The sequence below is a fragment of the Antrostomus carolinensis genome, unplaced genomic scaffold (assembly GCF_000700745.2).
Source record: "Antrostomus carolinensis isolate BGI_N321 unplaced genomic scaffold, ASM70074v2 scaffold15972, whole genome shotgun sequence".
Taxonomy (NCBI): domain Eukaryota; kingdom Metazoa; phylum Chordata; class Aves; order Caprimulgiformes; family Caprimulgidae; genus Antrostomus; species Antrostomus carolinensis.
The window spans coordinates 1-17775 of record NW_010299125.1 but is presented as its reverse complement, the minus strand read 5'-3'; the positions used below and the strand labels follow the sequence as shown (position 1 = coordinate 17775).

At 42.3% G+C, this 17775-nt stretch overlaps 1 protein-coding gene across 1 annotated transcript; it reads right to left on the bottom strand.

Moving 5' to 3' along the window:
- Positions 1-570: 570 nt before the first annotated feature.
- On the bottom strand, positions 571-17170 carry SART3 (spliceosome associated factor 3, U4/U6 recycling protein; the record flags this gene model as incomplete). Its single annotated transcript, XM_010162689.1, has 18 exons — positions 571-979; positions 1944-2131; positions 3772-3924; positions 4648-5099; positions 5846-6011; positions 6423-6499; positions 6937-7049; positions 7580-7689; positions 8850-8908; positions 9140-9217; positions 9625-9732; positions 10131-10269; positions 11053-11208; positions 12037-12161; positions 12906-13011; positions 14092-14276; positions 15897-16001; positions 17044-17170. Coding segments are annotated over 18 exons (2628 nt in total), but the record flags the coding sequence as incomplete, so codon positions are not given.
- Positions 17171-17775: the final 605 nt, after the last annotated feature.

The window sequence follows — 17775 nt, the reverse complement described above, 5'->3', positions numbered from 1 at the left end:
ACCTGCAAAAGACGTATGAGCTAGCTAGCAAAAACAACAACAACAAAAAAATGGTCCTCAGCAACAGCCTGGACATGTACAGCTTCGATGGGAAACAAAAATTACCAGGGCTAAGTATTATTTCATGACACTTAAAAATAATAATAATCCCAATGTCTTACAAATACACAATATAAAAAACAAGTCAACTCAAACAGAACGTTAACCGAATACATATATATGTATACTTGTGTATATACATATACACACATATGTATAGAAACTCTCCCAATACTAAAATAGGCCATTGTGGTGAAGTTACTAGCGTCTGCCGTTGAACTCTGAATGGAAGGAGAAAGATTAATGTCCCTGTGTAGGTGTGTGGGTGTCAGACGGGTTCGTTGTCAGAGAGAATGGCTGCAATCACAATCGGAACCGACCAGTGGAGCCTGACAAGGTTATCACGAGGCTTTCACATTGCATCTCATTCGTTAATGAAAGAGAAATATCTGGGAAGTATTCAAGAAAACTTGATGTGGCATCCAAACTGTACAGGAAATATTTCCCTCCTTGTTACCCTCAATATGAGGAATCATATAAACGCCATTTTACCAGAATATAGTATAGAAACAAGAGGAAAAACAACTGGATTTGTTCCATCCTACACTGATCTCTGAATGCAGTAGTCCAGGACAGTATTTACACACGACTGCGACTGGCGTTCTCTCCTCGCTAGCATAAGGACACAACATGGCTTCCATAAAGGCATTTCACATTTTACCAGACCTGCTGATTGACTGCAGACTTTTTTTTTTTTGCTCACTTTTTCAGTAGCATCTTGGCAAAATCAGCATTGGACATCTTCTTAGGCTCCTCATGGGGTTCAGATGAAGTTGCTGGTGAGTTCTGGACCATCCCATTCTCAGCCTTAGCCACAGGATTACCCTGGCGCTGTAACGCACGAGGCATCATGGAAAGCTGTGTCCTTCCCTTCCCTCGCCTGCAGAACAAAAAGGGACATTTAAAAATATCCCTGTGCTCTTTGAACATCCTGGTTTAGCTTGGGGAAACAAAAAGGACTTTGTTTGCTATGAGGAACACTCATTTAAATATTACTCCTGTCATTTGTTTCAATCAGAAGTGCTGCAGAGCTTTCAATGGGTGCCCTTCGAAACAGAACACCTCAGTCCTGGCAGGAAACAACTGCCCAACAGTCCCCAGAAACCAAAGCTCCAGGTTTATCTACAGGGCACGTACAATACAACACCAATGTGATGCTCAGCAGTGGGAACACTCTAGAAGATGAAAAAACAACCTTAATGCTCACTGTGAACAATGGCTGGTTCTCGAGGAGAGGATGTGGAAGATGGGTGCTTAGGTACTAACATGAGATCCACGGGATGTCTAACACCCGACACGCTCAGTCACTGCAGGCCAGTTTCTATCAGTAATGAAGAAAAATCTGCTTTTCCTCATTAATCCAGCAACCCACATTTTTATGGTTCAGCACCTTTTAAACATTTTCTCATGTTCTAGACAAGATTCCTACTTTGTAATGTAACTGTAATCCTACATTAATTTTATCAATATCTAAAGGGCAGGTGTCAAGAGGATGGGGCCAGACTCTTTTCAGTGGTGGGCAGCGATAGGACAAGGGGCAAGAGACACAAGCTGAAACACAGGAGGTTCCACTTAAAAATGAGGAAAAACTGCTTCAGTGTGAGGGTGTCAGAGCCCTGGGACAGGCTGCCCAGAGAAGTTGTGGAGTCTCCATCTCTGGAGATGCTCAAACCCGTCTGGATGCCACCCTGTGCAACCTGCTGGAGGTGAACCTGCTTTGGCAGGGGGGTTGGACTGGATGATCTCCAGAGGTCCCTCCCAACCCCACCACTCTGTGATTCTGTAGCATTTAAAGGAACCCAGTGTTGCTTTTTTAAGCACCAGTCTCCCTCACTTATACTCACGCTCCATAAACCTGTCGTGGCACCGCAAACTGTGAGGCTCTGCCCGCCTCCGGCCTGTCCGGCAGCTTTCGCAGGGGAGGGTTACTGATGGCCACCTTGATGACGTGTTCCTTAACTGTCAGGCCATCCATTTTCAGCACAGCCTGCGAGGCCTGAGCTTCATTTTCATATTCCACATAGGCCAGGCCCTAAATAAGGAAGAGAGATAACCAACATTAATTTTAGCGCTTCTTTCTCTGCATGACAGCTTTTGATAAATAATTTGGTCAGCTGATAAGAAAACCATACAGAGAGCAGCCCTAAAGATGGCTAAAAGTCACAGTATTCTTTAGCTAAAAAAAAGAATCTATACAAAAGTACAACCTGTATTTCTTGACTCTCACTCACGATGCCAGGAGAAGAGAAGGAGGAGAAGAGAAGGAGGAGAAGAGAAGGAGGAGAAGAGAAGGAGGAGAAGAGAGAAGGAGAAGAAGAAGAGAAGGAGAAGAAGAAGAGAAGGAGAAGAAGAAGAGAAGGAGAAGAAGAAGAGAAGGAGAAGAAGAAGAGAAGGAGAAGAAGAAGAGAAGGAGAAGAAGAAGAGAAGGAGAAGAAGAAGAGAAGGAGAAGAAGAAGAGAAGGAGAAGAAGAAGAGAAGGAGAAGAACTAAGAACCCAGTAAATACAATGAAGTATTGCAGTGGCCCTACGTTAACAGGCTTGATTCAAGAGCCTCAAAACCCAGCCTAAGCAGTTCCAACAGAGTGACTGGCATCGCTGCGCTGAGAACAGGGACTGGTGACAAAAGTGTTCTTTGCAGGAAATGAATCCACATTGACTTCACCAGTAACAGCTGTGAACCTCACTGGGAACCAGCTGCTGGTGCCCCTTCAATAATGGGGTTTTATTTCCAGCAAACAGACAAAAGGACACCCTGGCATCTGCTAGAGCAAGTACTAGTTGGGAAGCATCACCTCCCAGTAGTTCTATTATTGTTAATTTTTTGGATAACATTCAAACCCTTAAGCTGTATTTTTGGATGATCCAGTTTCACGGGAAACACATCAGATTTTATACAATATTCAAAGTACATGTATTTGTGGTTTAGACAGAATCCCAGCTCAAAAGTCAATGTTAATCTGCAAGACTTGGGGTACACATGAGAGCACACATGCAACAGGAACTGTACATGAGATATTACCAAGAGCTAGAAAATATGTTTTAACAATACACACCCCCCATCACCAGGATGGCACCTGTTAGAAGTGCCCGACATGCAGACACTGTCAGACATGGTGTCAGGTGGAATTCTGGCAGAGCAGCAGCTCATTTAAAGTCTCTTATTTAACAAGGAGTCATTGATTCCTGGAGGCACATAGTGAGCCTTGTCAGAGAGAGGTGGCTCATTTCTCACTGGCAAATGTATTCCTGCAGCAGGTGTTGTGAACAATAGCCTCAGGAAACCGAGGGAAGGGAGGAGAGGGATTGGTTACACCAGGTGAACCCTGTCTAGTCAGGTACTTTAAAATAAAATACTCTTTGCAGACTTACTAATGCCTATTTTTACTGCTTTGAAAGTGCTGTAAACAGTCTTCCCCTCCATCCCATTTATATATCACACATTCTCCTTGTGCCATTTAACAAGTATTTTGGAAGAATTCCTCTTCCTCTCCTACTTCTTATTTGTTGGCACAAAGGCAAACTGGGCTGTATAAATCCAAGCACTTCTTGTTTTAACATAAAGCCAGACTGGCAACTTCCAAAATACAAAACTTCCTTTTTGTATCCAAACTTCATGAAGGGCTTTTTTTTGAAGGATTTCTTAAAATTCAGAGTGCATTAAAGATGCCTACCTTGGGTTTTCCAGCTCGGTTGGTGACCAGCCGGATGTCTTTCACATTTCCATGTGCTTTACACACATTTTCCAGCTCTTCCTTAGTGCAAGAAAATGGCAAACCAGAGATAAATAGTTTATGTTTCTCCAGTGTAGTGCTATACCTGAACACCTGAAGGGAAAAAAAAAAAAATTAAGAAAAAAAAAAAAGGCTGTTAATTTGCAAACCAGTCAGAGACTCCAAGGATTTCAATTTATTACACCCCCAAAGTGTTATCAGAATCCTTCATATTTGTGTGATCCAAAACTACCTTAAAGCTACCTGTAGTATCTTTGATATTTGCACATAAACACTAAGGACTTGCAAGTAAATGCTTCTAAACACCCATGTCGCCTTCACAATGAAGGCAGCCATCGATAATAACTCAGATAGTGACAACTGAGCAAGAAGACACTAAGTTTTTCTGTACAGTAACTCCAAAATGCAGCAAACCACTGCAAGAGATCATTATACAACTGATCTCTCAGCACAGCTCATTAACAAGAACCAGTGGGTTGTGTAATAAATGCCCACAGCTGCATGACTCAACCAAAAAAATTACCTTACAGATTGAGATGCTCAAGTAGGAATCTGGGTACATCACACCGTTAACGAGCTGCCCAGATTGGATTTGTGTAAGTGCTGAGTAAGCTAAGGGCAATCCTGCTTTATGGCAAAGGAACAGGAGATGCAAGACTCCCAGAAAACAGGTTTGCTGCTCAGACATAACACGATCATTCCAAACTAGCACAACATGAATTCATTAGATGCAAGTCCCCTGGGAGCAACATATTCTGCCAGCTTTCCTACGCAGTCCCACTGTTCAAACTAGTACTTGAAAGAATAAAAGTTTACCTTAAAGTCTGGATTCTTGTTCTTGTCAACACATGGGGAAACAAACATGGGCCTTCCCTCCACCACTTTACGATCCAGGCCAAGAGCTTGGAGAGCAGATTTTTCTTCCTTGAATTCTACATAGCAGTAACCCCGGAAAGTTCCCTTGTTGCTGAAAACTGGACGGATTTCTGCTACCTCCCCACAGCTCTCAAAGAGCTCTTTGAGTTTCACTTCAGGATCTGACATGTTGTAGGAAAGGTTGCTGACAAAGACAGTGACCTTGTCTTTACTGCTGTCGTGTAAAACCTTGGGGATGTCTTTTCGACTGGTAGATGCCTTTTCCTTTTGGTTTGCTGGGCAATCTGGCTTTTCAGGTCCACTTCTTCCAAACAGCCCAGTTTCTACCTCCATGTCTTCTTCGAGAAGTACACCATCACCCTCTCCCCTGTGCCTCTTGCTGGGCTGCTCTGCTGATTAATGAAATTTAAGGCTTTACTAGAAAAAAATTACCCCATTTCATTCACCACTGACATTAATCTGTCCTCCATTACCACTACAGAGCTTGGAAATGGCACGTGAAGCCACAAATACAATGACAAGTCTTAAAAGGCACAAAATAAAAGTCTCCCTCAGTTTTTTAAGAATGAGTAACAGCAGATTATTTGACTAAGACAGCAAGTATTTAGATGAAAGCAGCAGGGATATATTTTCCCTTTTTCTGTCAGTTACAACTACTGATTCATGTTCTTTCTTTTTGTCAATAGATTATTTTTTTTTTTTAAAGAAACACAAAAATGTAAAAGCTCCCAAAACTCCCAGGGGCAGCAATCTATTAAAAATCTCTGTTATCACCTTCCAAGAGACTGTTACAATACTGAATAACCCCATTTAGACACACACTTCGGTGTCATTTGATGAGTCAGGAAAGTTACCTTTTTTTTTTTTAAGCAAAGAAGAAAAACCTAGAAACACATCCTATAAAAGTTCTTACAAACACATACTTCTGTTGATCAAAAGCCACTTAGTCTTGCTTTCATTTCACTACCACAAAGATCTCCCAGAAGAAAAAGACCTTCAATAGACAACAGCTCTAATGACGCCAGAGATGGCACATCCTTATCTGCCTCTAACAGAGGAGGCAACTGATAACCCCACTGCCAGAGGTCTGAAGTTTCAGGAGGTTGGTTTTTTTTGGTTGGTTGGTTGTTTTTTTTACCTTCTTCTTGTCCCCATTCACCCTCATCAGCATCATCCGCTTTGCGCTTGTCTCCAATCCTGGTTTTTTTAGCTTTTTTGGAAGCTTTCTTTTCTGCCCGAGCCTGCTTTCGTTGTTCAGCTTTCTCCTCCTCCTGCTTTGCCAGAGCAGCTTCTTTCTCAGCAGCCTACAAACATGGAAGGTTATTTTTTTAATTCCTAGTGACTGCAGAGCATTCTTACATGCTCTTTTCTAGAGTGCTGAACCCAGAGGCTTTTCCCCTAAGCTCCATGAAACACAGCACTAATGGGATTGGCATTTAAAGAACATCTCAATTGTTTGGTCTTATGGCCACTTTCCTCGAGTGCATGTTACTCTTGCATCCATCCAAGGGTCAAAAGGTGAAAGATAAAAAGCATCAAGAGACACTAACCATAGTTTTAAACTAAAATCAGTTTAAAATCAACAGTTCAGAGGCTTTAAGACAATTAATACTTAGCTATAGGAATCAACATTAGAAATTTGACATTCTGACAAGCATGACCTTAATATAGGTATTTCCTATAAACTGCTGAAGTAGCTCACAGAAAGTTCTGACCTTTGCTCTTTGTTCATTAACTCGAGCTAATCTGTTTTCTGTTTTTTGAACAGCTGCATCCCAGTCTTCCAGTGTTCCTAAAGTATTAAAAAAAAAAAAAGACAAAAAAGAAAAAGCCTTGTATTTATATTTAGCTTTCCATAATTTGAAAATACAATTCTGGAAAGATAAGAGTGAATGAGTTCATGGAACTTGCTCTTAATTTTAACTATTTCATATGACAATTCATAATGAGTAGCCTTCAAAGAAAAACCAAAACCAAGCAGAGCAGAAACCTCTCATCTATAACACAATACTCCAAAAAGGCATGGAAAAACCCAGTCAATTTCAGCAGCTTCCAAGTCAGGCCACAAAAAAAGAGAGAAAAAAAGAAAAGAAAAGAGCTGCTTGTGTATACTACAGTAGTCAAAAGAAAATGAGTCTTCACTAGAGCACAAAACAGTAGATCAAAATTCACTCTGTATCATTGTCACTAACTAGACCAGGTAAGATGAGATGATGTGCATTCAGTTACCTTCTATTCTCTCCAGCGTGAGCAGCACCTCACAGACATGCTCTGGGTAGTCACTTGTGCACTGCACAGCTCGATGCAAGGCCTTCCTGCAGTGCTGAGTATCACCGTGAGCTCTGCAGCAGGGAAAGCACAGCAGTAAGGAGCCAACCCTCCACATCAAGAGGGGAGGTTTAGATGAGATATTAGGAAGAAGTTCTTCACTGTGAGGGTAGTCAGACAGTGTCCCAGGTTGGCCAGAGAAGCTGTGGCTGCTCCCTGGAAGTGTTGAAGACCAGGCTGGATGAGGCTTTGAGCAACCTGGTCTAGTGGAAGGTGTCCCTGCTGCTGGCAGGGGGATTGGGACTGGATGATCTTTAAGGTCCCTTCCAACCCAAACCAGTCTGGGATTCTGTGATTCTATGATAAGATTACGAGACAGGACAGTTCACTGTATTCCACACAAATGTTTTCTCTCCTTCCACAGCCAAGTCGTGCTACAGGCTGTTATAATACTTGTGAAATATACTGCAGAGGTGCTGTAGGAACCTCAAAGCCACATTATAAACCTGTATGATGTACACCCACACTAAACATCCAAGTCTTGTCTCACACAGATGAGGAAACTAAAGAGTTAATTAACTCTTCCAACCAGTCACACTCTTACCTTTCCAGGTTATAATACTCCAGCCACATGTTAGCATATTTGGCATTCCCTTTAGTCATAATGTTGTCCCAGAGCTCTCTGGCCTTCTGCATGTTGTTACATAAGCGGGCCTGAAACATTCAAAGCACACAACAGAATTCAGGATTATTTGTTCAACATCATTAACCTCCTGCCTCCCCCCAACAACAAGAAAATACCACAGATCACACACACAAACCCAGGAAGACACATCTGCCCCTTAGAGTGATCAAAGTGAACACCTAATGTAATTGTACTACTGAATAACACTTCCCTGCCCACCTGTTCCATCAGTCTTGGTTTCTGGCTCCCACGTACATTTTGTTTTGGTCATTATAAAAAGTCACATAGTTGTTTCTGAGTTTTTCCCTTTTGTCATTAGGAATGTACTTAATACAGCACTTAAAACTAGTTCTTAGTCTAAGAGAAGTGCTTCATCTTTGCCACCACCCTAAACCTCTTCAACTGTGGGAGCAGGGGAAGAAGGGAGGTGGATTAAGATACTCAAGTGGGATTCACCTGAACTGGTGAGGTACATGGGTACATCAGACAGCTGACTTATTAGAACTGCTTTAGCATAAGCTGAATGACACCAGGAAGTACTTACTTTCTCCCTCCACTAAGTGGACAGAAAATGAAAGTAATTAATTCAGATTGAAGCCCATATTGTTCCAGAGGATTACAATGCCCAAGATTTTGGCAAGCCATCCCACGCATTACACCCAGAGAAATTATAACACAAGACTAACATGACTCATCCTGATTTGTATGAGCCTGTGGCAAAAGAAGGGAAAGCAAGCTCCCACTGCCAGGCAGTGACTGCACCAGCACACTGACACCTGTACTAGTCTGAAACTAGTCAGTGTAGGCAGCACTAAATTAGGCAGGATTCATGGCAGTTTACAGACTGAGTGTTCAGTTCCAGGTCACCATGGCTGGCCTGCTAACCAAGTTACTCACAGATCTCTGCACCATACTGCAGTCACAGCAGTATGAACAGGCCAACGTTCCTGACAACTTTCTCAAGGAGAATGCTGTGTCCTTCCTGGGATGCCATGCTTCAAGTCTGAAGTTTGACCAAAACTTATGCTTGATCAGTCCAGATACAGGAGTGGAATAAGAATTATTTACTCACTGGAGTTACCCAGACAAAACACTGAGAGTACAAGAGGATTGCATTCTGTGGTTGGAATATTAAATCAATCAATTTCCTCTATTCTAGCAATTTAAACACAGCAGACAGAAACATCACCTCAACTCTTGCCCAGTTCTGCATGATGGTGCAGGATGGATCTCCACTTTCACTGAATCCTGGGAATAATGAAAAAAAAAAAAAGTACTGTTTGTGAACAGCCCTCAGAAATAAAGTGTTTGTACTAAACAAGTTCTACATTGTGGATGAAATGTTTATCTGCAGCTTTCTTAATGTCTGAGACACCTGAAGACAAGTTAAACACTGTGAAGAACTAGTTATAAAATAATAAAAAATTATAAAAATTATTTTGAACAAAATAAAATAAGCTACTGGATGATTTAACTTACGCTCTTCTACTTCTTGTTTCAAATACTCCACAGCACGTGCAAAGGCAGATCGCAGCTCTTCTAGTTCTTTACTAGAGTCTTTAGAAAAAAAACAAAGAATTGCCTTAAAATAATTACATTTTCATCTCCCATCCACTAAAACCTCTTCCCTAATACCCACAATTATTTTATTGGGAGGGGTGTATGTGAAAAAAAGGCATCAAAATGTATTACTTCAGCAAAACTCACTACATGCATAATAAAAACCATCCAGTACCTAAAATAGAAGTACTTCAGTGCAACAGCACAAGCTATTCTGTCTGCAAGGAGCTGCTTTAAACCAACTAAGTTCATGTATTTTATAGACACTAACTGCCCAGAAAGTAATTTTTGTCAAAGACATGAAACTACTTTTAAATCTTTTAAAAAAAAAAAGCAATACCACTGCTTCAAGGGGTACATAGAAAACAGTTTAAATAGTTTATTCACACATATATCATATATACCTTGTGTAAAATCCACTCTTCTTCTTAGGTAATCAAGATATGCCTGCCAGATTTCTACATAGTCTGTTGCCTGAATAAAACCTGCATTCAGAGCTTTTTCAAACATTTCTGGAAGAAATGAGGGGGAAAAAAATACATATAAACATATCTACTTTTCAAATACTAGCAAAATTAGCAAGCTACAGTCTATAGCACAAAGAAGTACATGCAACCTGCACTCCTAAGATGACAGGAAAATACAAGAAATCCTACATATGACAAATTGCTTTAGGAAGTGACCATAAAAACCAGCTCAAATTTCCATGAATGCTACTGAATTAAAGTAAATCACTCAGAATTGAAGCAGCTTTGCCCTAGAAGCACGTCCCTGTACATCACATCAGCTCTAAGATCGTTGCAGCAAGATGCCAATAAATCCTCCAAGTCACTATTTAGCATACACTATTCAGTATGCAGGAAGTAGTTTTGTACTGTAAAGAATTTTTGCTGAGATGGTGTTTCCTTACCAGAAATAGTGCTGTGATCAACTCTATGCCTCTCCATCGCCAGAAGATATCGAATCCACAGCCCAACCGTCCAGGGACAGTTCCTAACAGCACGGTCGTGAGCAGACAACACCAGTTCTTTCACTTTCAGCTGCCGATCCTGAAATAATCAGACCAAGTTTTAAGCTCCTATGAGCCTATCTGAAACCAATACCAGCTCATAAACAGCCAACACCTTTAAAACAGTACTTTCATGTTAGATTTGAAAAGATAAGGGTATTGTAAGTTCTATACTCATATAGCTCTTTTGATCTCCAGCTTCATTGCTCAGGAGCTGAAAAATTCTGATTTTTTTAGTCTATATTAGACTAAATATAAATATAGACTAAGCATCTGTGTTTGCTTTTGGCTTGTTGGTAAATTAGTTCTTTGTTCTCTACTGCAAAATATTCAGGAGAGCATGGGCAGCCCTCAAACAAGCACTTTCATTAATTGATCTGTGCCTCCTGAAGGATGGGCAGGCTCGCCAGCGATTCAGACAGCACTGAACTGCTTTGCCTACAAAAACTAGAAGAAAAAGGGAAACATCTTCAGAAGCAATGCTAGTCTGGATGACAAGCTACCAAGCTGGTTACACCTAGCCAACTCTTTGCCAGCTAGCACGTGCCTCGATGCTCACATCCAGCTCAATTCCACATGCAGAGAAAACACACAGCTAGAGGAAAGAGCGAGGAAACGCTCACTCCATCAATAAACACAGCACTGAAAACAGGAAACAACCCAAAGGTACAGTGAAAATCAGTTTCTAAAGAACTTCAGGACTGAAGATCTAAAGAGCTTGCTGGTTGTTGGTTTATCAGCCACTAAGATTAAAAAAAAAAAAAAAAAACCAAACCCCAAAACCAGGAAAATAAAACTGCAAATATCTGGGTTTTTTCCTTACCAAATACTGATTGTAGCGTGCCCAAAGATCTGGCACAAGGCAGTTCTCAGCCAAAGCCCTCTCATAGATCAACTGAATGCGAGCTGGATCACCTGCTTTCATCTCAAAATCAATGTAAGCTTGATATTCTGCCAGCTTTGGTGTTTCAGCACCCAGCTGTAAAACAAACGGAGACAAAAAAATTAAATCCTAAAAAAAAAGTGCCCAAATCAAAGAGTTCAATTGTTACTCAGAGGAGGTTTAATGCAAAATTTCAGACAAGAGCTTGGCCTCCAAATATCAACAGGTTTTGATTTTTCATAGAATCATAGAATGGTTTGGATTGGAAGGGACCTTAAAGATCATCCAGTCCCAACCCCCCTGCCATCAGCAGGGACACCTTCCACTAGACCAGGTTGCTCAAAGCCTCATCCAGCCTGGCCTTAAACACTTACAGGGAGGGGGCATCCACAGCTTCTCTGGGCAACCTGTTCCAGTGTCTGACCACCCTCACAGTGAAGAACTTCTTCCTAATATCTCATCTAAACCTCCCCTCTTTCAGCTTAAACCCATTTCCCCTTGTTTTGTCATTAACTGCCCTTATGAAAAGTCCTTCCCCAGCTTCCTTGTAGGCCCCCTTCAGGTATTACTTATCTCTGAATACCACCCTGGTTCTGAAGCCATTCAGATCCCTACTTTTTATTCCTCTTAGCCCAGTGTGCTCATCAATGCTGGAAGAAACAGCCAAAATATTCATGTGGACCTTAGGGTGGCCTGACACAGTCAACAGATTCAACAGTTTCCAGTATACCCAGTTGTGAAGTTTACCTCACACTGCCCACAGCTGAAAGAGTCACCTATCAATATTCAGCTGCCTTATCTCTGTGATTAGAAATATAATAAAATTTGGGGGGGAAAAAAAAACCAAACCCAAACAAAACAAAGCAAAACCACACCCCAAAGCAATTAACTCTTAGTTTTAAAGGAAGATGTAAGCAGCAGTACCAGTGCCTCTTCGTATGGTTTACACTTTTCCAGTTGCTGTAGAGCTTTTTTGTAACTCTTGATTACTGTTTCTGGAATTGGATCTTCTGACCATTCCTCATATTCAGCATATGAAGCCTCCATATCTATTAAAACAGACATTAAATCCCATCAATACAGCACTTATTGGGTTAAATATTCAGATTTCAAATAGTGTTTGATTCTAACACATATTTGTATTTTTATTTACACTTTTGATCTGAACTGTCACACTACTGCAAGCTTAAAGACACTTCACCTTATATAGTGTACTACAGCACAAATTCAGGTGTTAGAAAAGTTATAAAGCTCCAGATTTGATTTAGAAAACCAAAAAGACAAGATTTTTCCCAAGTCTTTACAGAGAAGAACCCAAATGTTTTCAATATGCAAATGAAGGAGTCAAAGAACTGTACTTAACTTTCTCCTGTAAGCAAAGCAGCAAGAAAAGGGACTCGAGGAGTTTGAAGGATGAACGAGACACAGCAGGATTCTAACAATCCAGCTGTCAGCCTGCACTGCTCCCTGTCCACCCAGGTTCTTACACAGTGACCATCACAGCTCAATTCCCAGCTCCTAACAGTCATGTTTTGTGCTCATCACTTCTACTTCAAATAGCCTCAAATTATTTACTGAAGAAACCAGATGAACCAAATTTCACTGAGTAAGAATATTTCTGAACAAAAGGGATGGGTGCATCATTCCAAAGGCCCTAAAGACAGGCAAATATCATTGATTAAAGAACACACAAGTGCTACAACTGCAGTTTGTGGCAGAATAATCATGACTAATGCCTGGCTGACCGTAACACAGCTCATCCACACCATCCCTCCAAGTGCACCAGCTCTTACCTAACAGCGGGATCCCCAGCTGGCGCCTGAACAGCGTGTGGATCTTCTCAAGCTGGCTGCAGAGCATCTGCTGCTGCTCAGGAGATGGAATGCTGCCAGGAGCTGGCTACAAACAAAAGGATTGAAATTTAATCAGTTCCCTCAAGCCTAAGCTGATGAATATGATGGGTTATTGCTGATGGGCTGGGGGTCTGGGCTCCAAATGACTACGTGATCTTTGAAGAACAGACACAGCCAACTTGTATTTCAGGTCACTGCTGTGGAGGTTAAAACATGGGAAGTCCTAAACTCAGAAGCTGGATGAAGGTGGAAAGCATTCCTCACTGAAAGCTGACACAGGCATAGGGGAATGATCACCTGAAAAAAAGTAAGCTGCATGTGATCATGTCATTTCACAAACCCACTGGGCTGCCAAATACTTTTTCAGCAAATCCCTGGTGTGTGCACAGATGATTGAAAACTTCCAGCTTTGTTTGTGAATGAAACTCCTTTCATAAAGCCAGTTAGGGTTGGAAGGGACATTCAGAGACCATCTAGTTCCAACTCCCCCACCCCACTGTGGTCAGGAACATCTTTTAATTTTCTTATCTTATGTAGTAAATGTCAATAAATAAATAAATCACATTCTGGCCACCTTGCAATGGTCTCTTTTGCAGTTATCAAACAGTATGTTCCAGGGATAACAGATTATCATCCAAAAGCCACAAAACAGGTGAAATAATGAAGGAGTTAAAAACTGAAGCAGAAAACAGTCTAGAAATGCAAATATGATTCATTATGGGCAAAAATATTTGCTGGCAAGAATATTATTTTTTAATGAAGCTGCTCAATTTAAAGCTGTTCTTGTCAGTTCAAGCTAAAGAAGCAGAGTGAAACTTTACTTCTGGATATGACATTTTTATGATCTTATTTAAATATAAATCCATTACTAGCTCAACTCAACACACAGAATGTTTTCCCTGAACCAAAGAGTCAGTTTCTTACAGTTGAAAAGAAACCAGTGTGTGACATGACAGCCTCTTTGCTCAGAATCACGGTGGTGGTGACGAGTTGAGGGTTGGATTGGATGATCTTAAAGGTCTTTTCCAACCTTAATGATTCTGTGAAGAGACTGATGAGGGGGGCAGCACAAGATGACTTCAAAAAACCACAGCACAGTTTGTTTCTCACAAGAGCCCAGCCTTACCTGTGCTGTTTCCAGGATGGCGTTCTCAAACTCCCGGTAGGCTTCCCACAGAGCCGCTCCCTTCGTCACGTGCAGCCCCACGGCAGTTAACGCTCTCTCAAATATCGAGCGAACCTTCTCCATTCCTCCTTCCTGACCAATGCCACCAATTGAGTACTGGGCATATTCCAACCAAATTTCAGGACCTAAACAAAGTTAAGAGAAACAGGTGACCTCAGTGTCCTCAAAAATATTTTGAAAAGACATCTCTCTGCTTCCCGAACACCCACAAACAGACCAACACATGACAATTTTCTTTACGATCCAGTGCAGTAAAGAAGAAGTAAAATATTTTATTCTACACTCTTGGCTCAGCACCAAACAATTGTCCTCTGAGAGAAGCCACTGCTGTGGTCATTCCTGACACAGCTTGACTCCGGGGTGCCACCTCCACTACACAAACTGCATCAGAGATGCATCAAGACCCCCTCCCCTAACAACAGACCCCAGACTTTTCTTGAGCACGTGTGTAGAGCTGGAACCACAAAGCTGTTGAACTCCTAAAGAACTCAGATTAAAGTAGGTCCTTCTTCTCTTTCCAGGCTCCTCCACTTGCCTGTTCAGCAGCTGCTTAAAGCAGAGTAACTACGGAGGAGGATTTGCTAGAACAGCGTCAGCTGCCTGGGACCTCTCCCATCAACAACAGTATCTGAGCAAACTGGGTGCAGGGACCCCCAGCAGAGACCATCCAACCTACAGATGTCAGATTCATAGAATCATAGAATGGTTTGGGTTGGAAGGGACCTCAAAGATCATCCAGTCCCAACCCCCCTGCCAGCAGCAGGGACACCTTCCACTAGACCAGGTTGCTCAAAGCCTCATCCAACCTGGCCTTGAACACTTCCAGGGAGGAGGCATCCACAACTTCCTTGGGCAACCTGTTCCTGAGATTGCACATCTCAGGCTCCAAAAGAAGTCCTTCCAAACCCCAAGTGCAATCCATCCAGTAGATCCACGGGATATTCCCCTCTCAGTTCTTCATCTCTCCATTCCTTCTCCCTGAACAGCCTCCAACACTCTCTGAGGCTACGCCAGTGCTGTGACATTCTGCACACAGCCTCTGCGAGGGATTTGCCTCAGTGCTACCAAACCCCTCTCTGCTTCTTCAGGCTCCCCACTTTCAGCACTTCACCACAACACCCAAAGAGCACGCTGTTACTTGGTGCTTTAAGCTAAAAGATTTAAGATGTGGCTGCAGACACCTCCTGAAAAATTGGAAAGACAAGACACTGCGTGCTTCCCTCACTTTTAACGAGGATGATCAGGGCCTGGTGAAGCTCTGGAGAAGGTTACCTGATCCACAGAGTTTTCAAGAACTCTGTCTCACAGTCTATGTTCTGAAAGAGCTGTCACAGAGTGGGAATGGCAGTGAAAACAGTGCTAACCAAACAGAGAAGGCAGGAGTGAAAACCAGCCTCCTAAAAGCATTCACCTTCCTCAAAGAGCAAAACAACCCATAATGAGTAACAGAGAAAGTGTTCCCTAAGTGAGCACAACACCTGCTGCTTGTAGAGATCAGAGAAGTGCAAAATACATTATAACATTGCTTTAGATGATCCTAAAAGGCTGCAACAGTACTTCAAGCATGGCCTTTGAGCAGCCTTTAACTCCAGCACTTCAGAAAAGGGGAGGATCACTTCACCCCCGTGTTTTTGATCCCATTTTTGTACTGACACAGAAGGAAGAAACTTTCCAAACAAAACCAACAAAAAAGCCACAATCTGAACGCTGCACAAGGTGTCTGCCAGCCTCTGTTAACAACTTACAGATGTAGTCTTTCACAGCTCTCTCAAACAGCTCATAAACCTTCTCTCGCTCCGAGCTTTCAGAAGCCATTTTTATCTCATCCTTCAGCCAGTCCAGCCAGATTTCTGAAAGGAAGAAGTTTCAAATGCATCACCAACGGTCAGAAAGAATTAGTTAAACCCACTTGTTCAATTTTTTAAATGGGAGTTTTTAATCACAGACTTAAAAACAGGGAGAGGGCCAAGGAGAGGAGAACAATTTTAGCTTCCACAACTACTCATAATTAATTTAAAAGGAAAATTTAGCAGAGAACTTTTCAAATTAGTACTAATCAATCACAGTTCCATTTAAAGAGAGCAGAAGTTGCAAGCAGTGATTTGTCAGCACCGTGGGCAGAGGATCAGTATGCACCAGTAAGCAAAGAGGCATCCACAGGTACACACCTTTCCTCACACTTTTACAAGAAGGAGTAAATGGTTTTGGAAGCTGCAAGTTTCCACATGCACAGAAGGAAAAGTTCCCTTGGCAAAACAAGGAACAGCCTCTGAAACACTGACATTGCCTCTGGGTTATGAATAAAAGAGAAATGCTCCAAGGGCAACCTGAAACTCCCACCAACATGGTATTTTTTGCTGCTTGCCTGTGAAATTTAATTTTCAGCTTAGGAGTTTGTCTGAGCTCTGAGTCACATTCACTAAGTGACTGGAGTTGTTCCAGTGCTGCTGTCCCACAGCTGGATGTTACCAGCCCTACAGCAAAGGCAGCACAAGGACAACCAGCCTGTCCCTGGGGTCACATCCTGGCAGCAGCTCCCCCAGCTAACAGACAGACAGAGCAGAGACTGGAGTAGCTGGGCACACACAAACCCCTTCACACCAGCTCCCCTCTAAGGCAGCAGAGGCCAGGGCAGGACAACGTGGTTACAACCAGCAAAAACTTGAATTCCTGCAACAGGGCCACTACTCTGCATCTGCCAGAGGCCAAGCTCCACGCTGGCCACTAACACCAGCAGCATTCAGAGTTTAAAAGTCTCAGATCTGGAAGTGGACTGGAACAATACTGGTGGAGCATGGCAGAAATATGTTATTTCCCTACTTCAACAACAGTATTTGACACGGGTGATGCCTCAGCAGTGTCACTGCAACACAAGCAGAACACACTCTGTACCTTCAGTGAGTGGAAAGAGTTCACTCATCTTCTGACGAGCTCTTCTGAGCTTCACCAGCTCTCCCTCCTGGCGCAGCAGCTTTATCAGATCCAAGTGACAGTTATAGTCAAAAGCATTGATGGAAAGCTTAAAAAAAAACAAATATATATATATTTTTAAAGCACTGGTAAGTGATGGACATGAAGAAATCAGAAAACAACGAGCAGAACAGAACCTTGGACTCTTTTTTGGGGGGGCATACAAATGTCATCCTGCGTTCACACAGGCAAAACAACACCCACCTTCCTGCAAAGGGCTGAAACAAACTTCACTGCTGTTCACAGGATGCTCTCAGGTCACAAGCAGACATTTATAAAAAAACCACTTCCAAGTTAAACAGTTTTAAGTTAAGCTCAAAGCTTCGCTCATGGCTCCAAGCTCTAAAGGTTACTGCTCAGCAGTGCAAATGCCAGCACCAGAGTAGAGCAGAAACAGATTCAGGAGTGCAAAATGAAAAAGGCCCTTTCCAACAGAGCCAAATGGGGTTGAATTTCTTCAGAAGCAATAAAACCCCCAGCCAGCCAGCTAAGGTTTTTTTTCCTCAATGAGCACCAACTGCCCCCTAGGGCTCCGCTCTCCAATTTCGCCTTCATAAAAACCCCCCAAAACCCCTTAGTTTCCACTTCTGACTCTAAATATTCAGGTTTTGACAGTGCCCAGTGCTGAACTACACGAGCAGCCGCGGATTATCT